General features: G+C 42.0%; 1 protein-coding gene across 7 annotated transcripts in view; it reads left to right on the top strand.

Annotated features, from left to right (window-relative positions):
* Stk33 (serine/threonine kinase 33) overlaps positions 1 to 13,646 on the top strand; it is a 176,086-nt gene extending 162,440 nt beyond the window's left edge. For all 7 annotated transcript variants that reach the window (XM_031387809.1, XM_031387808.1, XM_031387804.1 and 4 more), the window contains one exon: positions 12,989 to 13,646. In XM_031387809.1, coding sequence (XP_031243669.1) covers positions 12,989 to 13,180 — 192 coding nt within the window. In that variant the 3' untranslated portion in view covers positions 13,181 to 13,646. The remainder of the gene's footprint in view (positions 1 to 12,988) is intronic.
* Positions 13,647 to 14,479: the final 833 nt, after the last annotated feature.

Below are 14,479 nucleotides of genomic sequence, written 5' to 3'. Positions count from 1 at the left end.
TCCCCTCCCCTCCCCTGACCCCTCTTTTTGACAGAGGGACTCACTATGTGTCCCTGCCTGGCCTCAAATCCACAGAGCTCCCGCTGCCTCTGCCTCCTGAGTGCTGAGACTTAGACCTGTGCTCTACCGTGCCTGCTGCACCTTTACTTTTTCTGGCGAGCTTTGCATCTTTTCACTGTAATAGCTGTGGTAGCTGGTAGCCTTGTGAGGAAGCAAATTTGACTCCTGTTCACAACAGGTCTGCTACTCCAAAGGAACTATTGGTCCCCATTCCCACCCAGGGGCTTCTGGGACAGCTAAGGCTTCCCTGTCAGCTCACCTGCAGTTCCTTAGGTGAAGGATGCGTTGGTAAATCCTTTGTTTCCTTGCCTCCCAAGTCCACCTTTTGCTCAGCTGCCCCCAGGGCCTGTGGCTGTTTGGCAATGCCATAGAACGCTGACTACAATGAGTAAGGCATCCCTTCCATGTGTGTTCTGTTGGTTTCCTCATCTCTGCCTTTATACTGTAGTTGTCGCATATATTTTATCCACACTATTATAAACTACACAGAAAAAATGCATACTTTAATTTTAAACTGTCATGTCTATTTTCCAAAAATTAAGAGCAAAAAATGCCTTTCCTATTTACCCAGCCATTTGCATTTGTGCTGTTCCTCTTTCCTTCTGAGGATCTGGGTTTCCATCTGCCATCTTTTCCCTTCAGGTCCATGGGCTCCTCTGCAACCCTCTGCCCCATCTGATGCTGAGTCCTCTCCATGGTCTTTCACCTGGAAGATTCTGGTTTTGCCTTAAATGTTTTAAGCGATTTCTTGTTTGTGGAATTTTGGGTCTGACAGGTTTTTAATCTGTGTACGTGGTTGGTTAGTGATTTTGGCGCACGCTTTAAAGGTTGTTCTGTTTTCTGGCTGTCAGATTTTCTTAGGAGTCTGCTAGGTCTGGATATTCTTTCTTTGTGTGCATTATGGCCCTTTTCTCTGGACTCTTAAGATTTTCTCTTTATCTTCAATGCTATGATGTTACTAAGCATGTTTTGAACATTTGTCCTTCTTGGGGTTGGCTGAGCTTCGTGAATGTGTAGATTTGACTGTCAGCTGTTTGAGGAAGGATTTGCCATTGTTGTTCCCTTCCTTGTGAGTTCCAGGTACTCACACACCAGACAGTTTACAACCGCTCCGACAGCTCCCTCAGGCTCCACTCAGGCTGTCACTCACCATCTGTCCTTTACCCTAGCTCCCATCGATGAGCATCAGACTTGCTGACACACAAATGATGTCGTCAAGTAGAAAGGACTTTTTTTTTTTTTTAATTTTTGTATCTGAGGGGTTTTGAAGAGATGAGATCATTGAGACAGGCTGGTCTGGAACACGCTATGTAAAACAGACCACCCTTGAACTTGGAGCACTTCTTCCCCCTGCCTCTAAATGCTGAGATCACAGATGTGAATCAGTCAGCCAGGTTAGACATTTTTTGTCTTGTTTTGAAACAGGTTTCTCTGTGTAGCTCTGACTGTTCTGGAACTTGCCCTTTAGATCAGACTGGTCTCGAACTCATAGACACCTGCCTGCCTCAGCCTCTCCTGAGTGCTGGGATTAAAGGCATGCACCACCACCACTTGGATTGGAAAAGTTAAGTAAAAACACAAATGCCATTTTAGAATCCACCAAACATACAAAAAAAAGGAAAACCTAAATAATTTTATGTTTATTTGTAAATAAAATATTTTAATTACTATCTCTCCTATAAATAGTTACATGATCAGTGAAGTCAATGCTAATTTCTTTAAGTGTTTAATAAAGAAATGAGGAAGCTCATATAACCTTTTGAGACTATTGCACAAAAAAATTATATGGTCAGAGTAATATTAATATATACATGTCAGATATGCTCCACCATGTTCATAGCACCCTTATTTATAATAGCCAGAACCTGGAAACAACCCAGATGTCCCTCAGCAGAGGAGTGGATACAGAAAATGTGGTACATCTACACAATGGTGTACTACTCAGCTATTAAAAACAATGAATTTATGAAATTCTTAGGGAAATGGATGGATCTGGAGAATATCATCCTGAGTGAGGTAACCCAATCACAAAAGAACACACATGGAATGCACTCTCTGATACGTGGGTATTAGCCCAGAAGATCGGAATACCCAAGATACAATCCACAAGAAACTCAAGAAGAAGGAAGACCAAAGTGTCTATACTTTGTTCCTTCTTAAAAGGGGGAACAAAATACCCATGGAAGGAGTTGCAGAGACAAACTATGGAGCAGAGACTGAAGGAAGGACAATCCAGAGACTGCTCCACCTGGGAATCCTTCCCATATTCAATCATCAAATCCAGACACTATTGTGGATGCCAGCCAGTGCTGGCTAACAGGAGCTTGATATAGCTGTCTCCTGAGAGGCTCTGACAGTGCCCGACTAATGCAGAAGAAGAGGCTCACAGCCATGCATTGGACTGAGCACAGGGTCCCCAATGAAGGAGCTAGAGAAAGGACCCAAGGAGCTAAAGGGTTTGCAGCCCCTTAGGAGGAACAATAATATGAACTAACTAGTACCCTCAGAGCTCCCAGGGACTAAACCACCAACCAAAGAGTACACATGGTGGGACTCATGGCTCCAGCTGCATATGTAGCAGAGGATGGCCTAGTCAGTCATCAATGGGAGGAGAGGCCCTTGGTCCTGTGAAGGTTCTATGCCCTATTGTAGGGAAATGCCAGGGCCAGGAAGCAGGGGAGGGTGGGTTGGTGAGCAGGGGGTAGGGGGAGGGAACAGGGCTTTTGTTTTTGTTTTATTTTATTTTATTTTTTAAATTTTTTTTGGAGGGGAAACTGGGAAAGGAGGTATCATATGATATGCAAATAAAGAAAATATCTAATAAAAATAAATTTAAAAAATTAATTTAAAAAAGCTGTAACTCAGCTAGGCGGTGGTGGCGCACGCCTTTAATCCCAGCACTTGGGAGGCAGAGGCAGGTGGGTTTCTGAGTTCGAGGCCAGCCTGGTCTACAGAGTGAGTTCCAGGACAGCCAGGGCTGTACAGAGAAACCCTGTCTTGAAAAACAAAAAAAACAAAAAAACAAAAAAACGAAAACCAAAAACCAAACCAAAACAAAACAAAACAAAAAAACTATACATGTCAGGGATGTTATAAGAGAAGGAAGTTGCTAGCCAGTGTCTCTCACTAATAGACACAGAATCCCTGAACAAAAACTTAGCATGCTGTTTGGAATGCTGTTACAAAACAATGTGATGAATGCAACAAACTAGTCAAAATATTTTGCATCCAAATCCACAAAATATTCTTGAGCTAAGATGAAGAAAGCTTAGAGATACAAAGGAGAGATACACCATGTTCATGAACTGAAGTAGTCAGTATTGTTAGGATGTCGGTTCTTCCCAAATTGGTTTATAAGTCCAACTGAAATGGTCAACATGTGACTTTCTGATTCAAATTAGAAAAAAGTTTTCTAATTAAAGCCTATTTGTAGAATCATTAAGACCTGAATCAGCCTAGCCAAACTGAAAAGCCTACATTTTCAGAACTTATTTACATGGTCTGATTTCAACTTACTGTGTAGCTGCAGTAGTCAATAGCATGTGGTGGTTGTCTAAAACCAGACAGGTAGATGAATGGATACAAGTATGCATACAGAAATAGATCCATGCTTACATGACCGGTTGATTTAAAAGTTTTAAAAACATTCAATGGAGAAGAAATATTCCTTTTAATAAATAGTGCTAGAATGTTAGGCTATCTGTATAATGAAAAATGAAGTTTGATCTTCTAGTTGAAAATGAAATTAGTTTGTGATAGGTAGACATAACTATAAAATTCCTAGGATAAATCCTAAGAGACTATTTTAATCCAACACGTAGTCAATGATTTCGTAGGATGCAGAGAGCATTTTTAAAAGTTGATTGGATGGGCTTCATAAAAAGTAAGCATTCCTGCTCACTGAAAGCATATGAGGAAAACAATGACCAACCTGCAGAGGGAAAATCATTTCAAAAATTCATCTAACAGAGAACTTGTATCAAAAATATGATCACTATTATTGTGGCAGCTTGAAAAAAAGTGGCCCCTTGGGGCTCCTGTATCCTAGTGTCTCCTCCCTGGTTTGTGCACTATTTAGGGAAGGGTTCGGTGCATCCTTGTTGGAGTAGGTATATCACTGGGCGGGGGCTTGACTTTTCAGAAACTCAGTTTGTCCCAGTCTCAGGCTCTGTCTCTCTGTCCTTCCCTCACTTCCTCCCTCCTTCTTTCCTTCCCTCCCTCCCTCCCTCCTGCTTATTGATCAGGATGTAAATTAAAGCTCTTAGCTATTGCTCCAGCACCATGCCTGTCTGCTTCCCACCATGATGGTAATGAACTAATCCTTTGAAAATGCAAGCATGCCCCCATTAAATGCTATCTTTTGTCCAAATTTCCTTGGTTATGCTTTCCCTTAACAACAAGAGAACAATAACTAAGAAAGTTGCCATTGTTAAACAGTGATAAGGCAACTCAGTTTTTAAAATGTTACAAGGCTTGAACAGGACCAAGAAACCAAGCCAACAGCATCTTACAGGTGCTCCTCACCACAGATGTAAGAAAACTGTAAATACTGCAAGTCATCACCAGATACATAGTAGAATGGCCAGCCCAAATGTTGATACAGTTAGGGAGTGAGTATATCTGTCCTACATTGCTGATAAAAATTCAAATGCACCACCAGAGGAATCCTTTCAAAATACAATTTAGTGTTACTTATAAAGTTAAACATTCAGTTGTCATTCACCAAGCAATCCTAAATTTACAGAAAGATTTGTAAACTACCTTAGGATGTATTTATAACAAATTATTATATAGTCTAAGAGCAGGAACAACCCAAATGTCCATTAAAGAACAGGTAAGCATATAATGATATGTTAGTATAATAGAATATAGCATGCTATTATAATAGAATACTGGTTGGCTAGAAAAATGAGTTACCAATGCCTAGATGAATATTTTAAACCTTAAAATAATATAAGAATCTGCAAATGTATCAATAAAGAATTTAACTAGGGATGGAGAGGTGGTTCAGTGGGAAAAATATTTGCTATGCAAGAATAAAACCCTGAGTTCAGATCCCTAGCACATATGCAGAGAACCAAGTATGGCCACATATGCCTATAATCTTAGCTCTCAGTGATGGAGACAGGAGGAGCCCACTTACTGGACTACCAATCTAGCCAATTGCTAAGAAACCTTGTCTGAAAAAAAAAAAAGATGGGGACTGGAAAGATGACTCAGCGGTTAATAGCACTGGCTGCTCTTCCAGATGACCTGAGTTTGGTTTCCAGCACCAGCATGGCAATTCACAATTTCCTATAACTCTAATTCCAGGGAATCTAGTGTCTTCTTCTGGCCTTCTTGGTTACCTATATATCTATGGTACACATACATATGTGCAGGCACTCATACATACACATAAAATAATACATAAATATTATATATTATAATATTAATAATAATAATAATAAACAACTAAGATGATGAGTAATAGACACCTAAAGTAAACGGTGGCCTTCACAGGCACACACAGGTCACACACCTGCATAAATGTGCAGAAATTGTACACATGCACACACACACATATACAATTTTAAAACGTAAGATTTTAAAAACTAATTTTAAGTGTGTGTGTGTGTGTGTGTGTGTGTGTGTGTGTTTGTGTGATATGTGACTGTGAGTGCAAGTATCTGCAGAGACCAGAAAAAGGCGTCCCACTCCCCGGAGCCACTTGACATGGATACTATGACTCAAACTCTTGTGCAAACAAGAGTAGTGTGCACCCTAGTTGCTGAGCCATCTCCCCAGCACCACAGTGTTTTCAAGTTAAATTTCAACTAACATTTTAAGCAGAAGATATCAGACACAAAGATTCACACATTGGGCTCTTCTCTCATTATGTGATGTTTTAAGAGTCAAAACTAATTATGTCTAAAAATATCAGAACACTTATGGCCCCAGAATAAAAGAAGAGGTTGGAGTGGGACCATGAAGGGTCTTTGCAGGAATTGATTTTTAGAGAGGAGAAGCTAGGGCCTTGGGTGCCCTAAGTGCTCTCCCGTGGATCAAGGCTGCTCACCCTGAGTTGCTGTGTCTTGACTGTGGCGTTGGTTACCTGGGTCTGTGTGTTTGTCAGGACTCCTCAGAGCATACTTGTGATTCGTGTATCCTACTGTATATAAATTATACTTTTACTGCAAAGAAAAGAAAGCTATTTACATCTTTCTCTAATTTGCAAGTTAAATTTTACTTTCATTAACTCCATGCAAGACCCAGATCTTTGTGTGGGTAACCTGGTAGAGAGTCTATATATTTTCAAGTTGATCTCTCTTGTTCCTGCTTTCCTTTCCCTTTCTTCTGACTTCTGAAAACCACAGGAACATGAAATAAGATGGGTGGCCACTGAGAGCAAAACTACAGCAGGAAACTTGTATCAGAATTTTGTCATTTGGACCTTGTGAAGGCCTATAATTTGAATGTGTGACTCTAGAAGAGGTTGCTATGGTGATAAACCACTTTACTTAAATAGCATGTATTTTACTCAAAATTCTGAGGAATGGTAACAGTTTCTAGTAATCACACTTTGGTATTAACTTGCAGGATGTGCTGAGAGCTCACAGGCTTTGCATCCATTATCACCAAATAAGTTCATCAGGTTGAAGTTACACCAGTGAGCACTGAAATGTGTGTATTCATCCCAGTGTCTTGTTACATATCTTCCCTCACACACATGGACCCCTTTCATGATTAATAATGTGAACGGCAGGAATCAGGCCAAGGGTACTGAGTTAGAAAAAGGCAAAAGTGAGGGGAACTTGTGGGATCATCTTTCCCATCTCTGTATGCAGTCAGACCAACTGCACTAGATCTAGCCGTCTCAAATGCTAAGAGGCTGTATCAGAGAACAGTTACGAAGCTTCTGGGAGGGGCCTTGACATGATTCCCCTGACCAATGGCATACAGAGCTGGAATGCTGCTCCACAGTGCTGGATCTACCCCTTCTTCATGCTACACTGTAGTTTTATTTTTCTTTTATTCTTACATGTATATGTAATGTGATGTGATGTGTTATGAGTGTGTGTGCTCCCATGTATGTGAGTACGTGTGTATGTGCAGGTGCATTGGGGGCCTGAGGTTAATACAAAGTACCTTCCTTGGTTATGCTCAGTTTTCTTGTTGAGCCCAAAGCTGGCCAATCCTGGAAAAATTGAGCTAGCCAGATTTCTCCAGGGACCCCAGACTCTGCCTCCAAAGTGTTGTGATTATAGGTGGCTATTCAGTTGTCACATGGCTCCTGGAGACCTGAACATTGTAGAAGCTATGCCTGGTTCTGCCTCCCAGATCCATGCTCCCAGAAATAAGACACAGACTCAAAATATACTAACAAGTATCTTGGCCATATAACTAGGCTCTTCTCTGACTAAAGTAACCCAATTATTTTAACCTACATTCTACCACATGGCAGGCTACCTGTGCTCAGGTACCATGCATCTATCTCCTCACATCTCCGCAGAGAATTTCTCCCCCTGGTTCTATCCCAGAATTCTTTCTCTTTCATTGATGTCTCACCTCATTTTCTGCCTAAGCCATAGGCCATGGACTTTTTAATTGACAAGTGATGTGTCCGTACAGTACATAAGATATTCTTTCTACAATTCCACTTTTTAGTCCAATAAAAGATGCCTTTTCTTTCTAATATAAAGTGAATAGTAATAACAATTATAAAAACTATAAGGTATGATATACATTTATAGTGTCCAATCCATAGTATTTTGCAATTTAGGAAAATTTTCTATTATGTGTCCTATCTTCGTATATTTAAAGTTTCGCACTTAACTCAACTTTTATCCTAACTTGGAGTTAAGAGTGGCCCATGTGGAATATGGCAAGTCATAACTTGGGGCTATTGATAGAGAAGTAAAAACTAATAGCTTAGAGGGTCTATATCTGCCCAGCTCTAATGCTAATTAAGGCTTATTATAAATCTAAAACTTGTGTCTTTTATGTGGGAACTGAATGGTCAAAGGAGGGGTAGAAACCCAGATTGAGATTAAATGTTTTCTACAACAGAACATTGTTTCTCAAGCTTGTGCAGCAATCTCCAGAGCCCTGAGGAGTTTCCCTTCCTGTATAGTCTTCTCTGTGTCTTTCTAGGCTGAAGAATCGTTAAAGACACACCTCCTGTAGTCACATTAGTAGCCAGTTGGTAAAGTGACTCTGGTCCCTTTTATCTGTGTGGGCTGATATGACTTCACCATGGTTTACATAAGGATAAAAGGGTTTCCTCCTGATCGTGCAGGCGCTGTCCCATGACGGTGGGTTTTCTTGGCCATTGCTTTGCTGTGCACTGTTTACACTTCACAGTCAGCAGTGATTTTCAGTCCTCTCATGCACTGACAAGTAGATGGCCTGAAGTCTCAGGATGGCCATCCAGGAGCTTTCCCCTGGAGCTGATAAAGGGAAAGCTGCCCTCTTTCTCCTGCTCTGTGCAAGCTTCCAGGAGCACCTCTCCTGTTTGTCTTTTGTGACCTGTAAGATCTCATAGCCTGGCAATTTCACTTTTCATTTCTCTGTCCTATTTCTTATAAAACTGTAAAATTGTGTCAGTGACAACAAAGATCCCCGAGGGAATCCAGGCAGCCATGAGAGAAGAAAGAAAAATTCCAGACTTAGATGACCTATACCCTAACCAAAGAAATCCCTGAAAAATGAAGATTGGCACAATTCTAGAAAAACTGGGAGCTGGAATTTGCCTCAGCCATTTATACTCCAAGAAGAAAAGAGTCTTGGTCCCCTGTGAAGAGAATATGCCCAAGGGGGCATCAGCATGGTGGTTGTGTACCTGTGATGTGCTAGCATCAGAGATGCTTCCAGCCAGGAAGCAGGGCAGAGGCACGGACTCTAGAGAACCCTTGGGGTTCTGTTTCCTAAACAATTGCCCACTAACCCTGATAAAACTACAATAAGAGAAGTGGTAAGAACACAGAAAAATCCCTTCCATAGACACAGAGACTTCTATGCAGTAAACATTCACCTAAAGGTGAATGTAATTCTCAGGCAAATGGATGAAACTTGAAAATATCATCCTGAGTGAGGTAACTCAGTCACAAAGGAACACACACAGTATGCATTCACTGAGAAGTGGATATTAGCCCAAAAGTTCAGAATACCCAAGATTTAATTCACAGACCATATGAAGCCCAAGAAGAAGGAAGACTTAAATATGGATGCTTCAATGCTTCTTAAAAGGGGGAAGAAAATACTCATAGGAGAAAATATGGAGACAAAACGTGGAGCAGAGACTGAAGGAAAGGCCATCCAGAGACTGCCCCACCTGGGGATCTATCCCATATACAGTCGCCAAACCCAGGCACTATTGTGGATGCTGGGAAGTGCTTGCTGACAGAAGCCTGATATGGTTGTCTCCTGAGAGGATTTGACAGAGCTTGACAAATACAGAGGTAGATGCTTGCAGCCAACCATTGAACTGAGTTTGAGGTCCCTGACGGAGGAGTTGGAGAAGGGACTGAAGGAGCTGAGGGGGTTTGCAGCCTCATGGAGGGAGCAACAGTGTCACCTGGCCAGACCCCCAGGAGCTCCTAGGGACTAGACTACCAACCAAAGAATACACATGGAGGGATGATCCATGACTCTGGCCTCTGTGGCAGAGGATGGCCTTGTTGGTCATCAGTGGGAGGAGAAGCCCTTGGGCCTGAGGGTGTTCGATGCCCCAGTGTAGGGGAATGCCAGGGAGGGAAGACAGGAGTGTGTGGGTGGGTGGGGAGCACCCACAAAGAGGCAGAGGGAGGGGGGATGAGATAGGGAGTTTCCGAGGGGTAGACCTGGAAAGAGGAAAACATTTGAAATGTAAATAAAGAAAATTTGTAATAAAAAATATTTCATAATGAAAAAAAGGTGAGTATATTTGCATTGATGCTAACAGGTAGTAAAGGACAGATAGCATGATTTCAATGCACCTGCTTCTTGTCAGATTCTGAGACTCACTTAAAATAATGGCTGTTGGGACTGGAGGGACAGCTTATCACTTAAGAGACCTTGCTTGAGTTCCCAGCACCCTTGTGGCTCACAGAATACTGTAACTTCAGTTGCAGGGAATCCAATGCCCCCTTCCAGTTCTGTGAATCCCTCACACATGCAGAGTACACTTACCACATATACACATAAATAAGAACAAATCTTTATCTTTGCCTATACCAACCTTAATACACATGAGCACAAAACTGACAAAGAAAGCAGAGCCTCTGTGTGGTGAGGGGAAGTGTGGGTTGGTTCAACTGCCTCCGAATTGCACTTTCTGTGAGGACCAGTGAAACAGTGGCGCAAACTGGAATGTCTGCTGGGAAGGGACTGGCCGAATGACTATGGCATATCCAGAAAACCAGAGATTCCCTGCCCAACTCAAAGAAAGAACAGGCAAGCTGTATGAATTTAGGCAGAGTGGTCTGCAAGACAACCATCAGTTTATTAAAAAGGCGTCAGGGATGGAGGAGTGTTTGCAGTGCACTACCACATATGGGAAAGGTAAAAGAAAGCTGAGGATGAATTAGGCTGAGCCATCAGAGGTCTTGACCTGCTTCCCATGGAAGTGACAATAGAATGGCAGCAACTCATTCAGCGGTACAAATGTGCTTGTCAGTGCATGAGACCAACCCCACACCCCCCCGGAGGAGATGTACACTGTACATCCACAATGTTGGTTGTGTTTTATGATGCTGGGTTTGAATTAGCTAGGAGGTAAGAAAGAGGTTTTTATTAAACCATGAGTATGTTCCATGTATTTTTTAAAGATCACTAAAGTTATAAATAAATACATGTGGCTGATGGATGTAATTTTCCTCATCTTGCTACATAAGGAAACAAAAATATGTTTCTATGTCAATATCAACTAGACATCTTGGCAGTTTTATTTCCCCTACCATTTTTTTTTTTCACAAAATTCCAAGAACTACATTGAGATACTATATCTGAGAAGAAAGTTTTAGAGCATATAGAGGGGAATTTGGCATTGCTCTCTAAGCATGTTGAGACTTATATTACATGTGTTTCTTCCTGGTGACTAGAGCCTCTGAGTCAAGTATATTGGAAGTTGGTCAGTGGAGCCAGATAAGATGGCTCAAAGGGTAAAAGGTCTTTCTACCAAACGTGATGACCTGAGTTTGATCTCTAGAACTCATGTCGTAGAAGGAGAGAACGGATTTCTACAAGTTGTCTCTGACTTTCACACATGTACCATGGCACATGTACCCACAACCTTTACAATCAATCAATCAATCAATCAATCAATCAATTTAACTTTAGAAACCACAGAACACTGAAGAATAGAAACATCCACCTAGACATGAATATACACATAAAAGCCAGTGACAGAGCCTCTGCACCCATTTCAGAGTGCTAGTTGTAGTGGATACACTGTAAAGCATTTCCTTGGATACTATTCAGTATCCAAGTTGGCATGTCCAATGGGACAAGGGCTGCATTCAGCTTCACCTTTCAGGAATATTTATGTGTAAAGTTAGTTAAATTTTATGAATTGAAAATTCCAGGTGGATCCCATCTCTCAGGAAAGCAAGTGGTCCCCAGCCAGGCACCAGCATCTCAGGGTATTGTGCTGCGTCCTGTTAATGAACCTGAGTTTTCAAAGAGGTGATAGGAGCTACCTTATTAAGTGGTAGGGTTTTATTTTTTCAATTTTCTGTTTCTTGAAAGAATTCAGTGGAAGTAATTTGTATATTTTCTTGAGAAGAGTAAACAACCTTTACATTTCAAACTTTATGTAATTTTTTTTCGAGGCATAGGACATCTTAGAGTGTTGCCTGACCAAGAATCAGTCCTGTAGTGTCAGGCCCGAGGGATGTTCTGAGGAAGCCCTACTGCAGGAGTGTCTACAATAAACACCTGTCGGTGCACCTTCTCCCTTTTGAAACATGGTACCTGGGTGAAGATGTCCTACAGTTTTGTTGCAGCCCTAGGAACTTCTATTCGTTAGACAAATGCATAAGTACAGATTTTCATATCCCAAAAGACAGGAAGATCAAGAACACACCTGAGCGATTTGTTTAGTGCCTTGTGTGAGCTTTTCTACTCTTTGAAAACAGTGCTCAGCTCTCTAAAATGTTGCATGCATGCCCTTTCCCGTGTCGGTCTGTGTAGGTGAAAGCTTGCTCTGACCTGCTTTGCAGGTCTCCTGGGACAGTCCCTGCTCTTTAGAACTCTCTGCTCAGCCTCACTTAATTAAAATGATCACTCTTTAAATGAGCCTAAGGTCAAAGCGAACCTTGTCTCCTTGTGACTGCAGGATTCTAGCCTGCTTCTTCCTGTCCCACAGAGTGGGATGACCCGAGAGAACAAGGTCACCTCAGCTTGGTGCTTTGCTGCTGAAAAACCTGTGCAGTTCTCTCAGTGATCGCAACTCGTTCCCATGAAGTGAACATTCAAATATTGTTTTACCCTTTTCACCAGTGAGGAGTTGAGACTCAAAGAAGTGTACAAAGCTGCCTGCTTGACTGGCAAAAGAAGCCTATGGAGTGACTGCAGAGGAGGGGTTAAGAGTGTGAGAGCCGGCTGAGTGCAGCCAGTTTGCACTTGTGTTGGGAAGGGTAAACACTGCAGATGTCTGTAAGTCTGAAGAGATGGAAAGTGATGATGCATCTGTGTCCAGGTTGGCATTCCTGTGCAGACCTTCAAGAGCCTTTAGTGAGTTTCCCATGGCAGAACTTTAAATAACTTTATGGTTTTATCATAACAAGCTCTAAACACCTTGGTTCTCAGGAAAGTAGTAAAGGAACCTTTGATCTGCATTACCCAAGCTCTGGGGCATGCCCCTGCCTCACAGTTTTATGGAATGCTATTGTCTCCCGCTACCTTCAGTTACTATACATATACCTTTTTACAACTGAAAATTAATTGAGGCTTTTTCTTTAATTCATAGCCCACTGATGCAGCCAAGAAGCCTGATGCAAATAGTGTTGACATGGCCTCTTCAGACTCAAAATCCAACAAACTCCTTTCTACTGAAATCAAAGCAGAACCAGAGAAAAGCTCCGGGACTGTAAGCCATTCGGCAGTGACTAAAAGCTCTCTGAAATCTGCTACCTTGTTTCGAGGCAAGAAAAGGCTCTAAGGTTCTGTCCAGTGCTGAGCAGTTCAAGAACAGACCGCTCTTCCAGCACTGAAGGGAGGGGCAGGAGGGAACAGCACGGCACCCAGCTTTTAGCCACTGGCTCTGAAAAGCCCTACCTCTGTTTACACCAGTTTAAAATTGAAGCTAGTTACCTCCAAGCAGCACAACCTGAGCCTGAGCAGGGAGGGCATTTAAGGGCAGCCATGGGCATGCTTGGGGCAGGCTGATGCCCTCACCAGCTCAGGGCATTCCAGGATTGTTTAAGGGACAAGTGCTCTCAGTGCAAGGCCGGGGCCATGCTTGCTCAGTTCTACTCAAATTCTTATATTTAGGCACAAACAAGGAGGGAAAACAAGAGGCCAAATACAGTGATGGAGGTTCTAAATAATTATGTGCACTTTGCACTAGGAGACTTTGTTAGAGGATTACTAATAAAATGGCCACAGGCATTGTGGCAGAAGCGATGCAGTCCCTTGTGTGTCCTTGTGATTCTAGTTGCTATAGACTATTTAAGACAACTTATTTTAAACATAGAAAAGTAGGACATTTTATAATTGCTTGCATTGGCTCGCTGCTATATTCTCATCTTATTGATTAAGTCAATAATCTGAAATGCCTTCATGCATGTCCATTTTATGTTAAGGAGAGGTGACTTTACCAAGTCCTCTGAGTGCTTCCTAGACAGCTAATGCTGGCCTGCCGTCTCTGGGGAAGGACCGAGACTGGAAACATGTCATGAGCTGGTGTGGGAGAGTTCTTTGTCCTCTCGGGTTAATGACTATGCACAGCAGGTTAGGCAGGGTGAGTTCCAGGTTCACTGGGGAACCCTGACTCAGGAAATAAGGTAGAGGGATATCAGGATGGCTCAGTTGCTAAATGTATTGCTACCAAAACTGATAACCTGATTTTAACATCCTACATGCTAGAAGTTGTCCTTTTAGCCCCTCACCAATGTGACAAGTATGCCTCATACATGTGCGCGCACACACACACACACACACACACACACACACACACACTAAATTAATTAATTTTAAAAGCCAAACTGTGGCCTGGCATGGTGGTACATGCTTTTAATCCCAGCATTTAGGAGGCGAAAGCAGGTGGATCTCTGTGAGTTTAAGGCCAGCCTGGTCTTACACAGTGAGTTTCAGGACAGCCAGAGCTATATAGAGACCCTGTCTCAAACAAACAAACAAATACAAAAAAATAAATAAATAAAATTAAAACCAACAAAACGAGGTGGAGAACAGTTGAAAAAGACACCCAGTGTCAACTTTCGGTCTACACATGTACAAC

Source organism: Mastomys coucha, unplaced genomic scaffold, assembly GCF_008632895.1.
Source record: "Mastomys coucha isolate ucsf_1 unplaced genomic scaffold, UCSF_Mcou_1 pScaffold21, whole genome shotgun sequence".
Lineage (NCBI taxonomy): Eukaryota > Metazoa > Chordata > Mammalia > Rodentia > Muridae > Mastomys > Mastomys coucha.
This window is presented reverse-complemented; position numbering and strand designations above follow the sequence as displayed.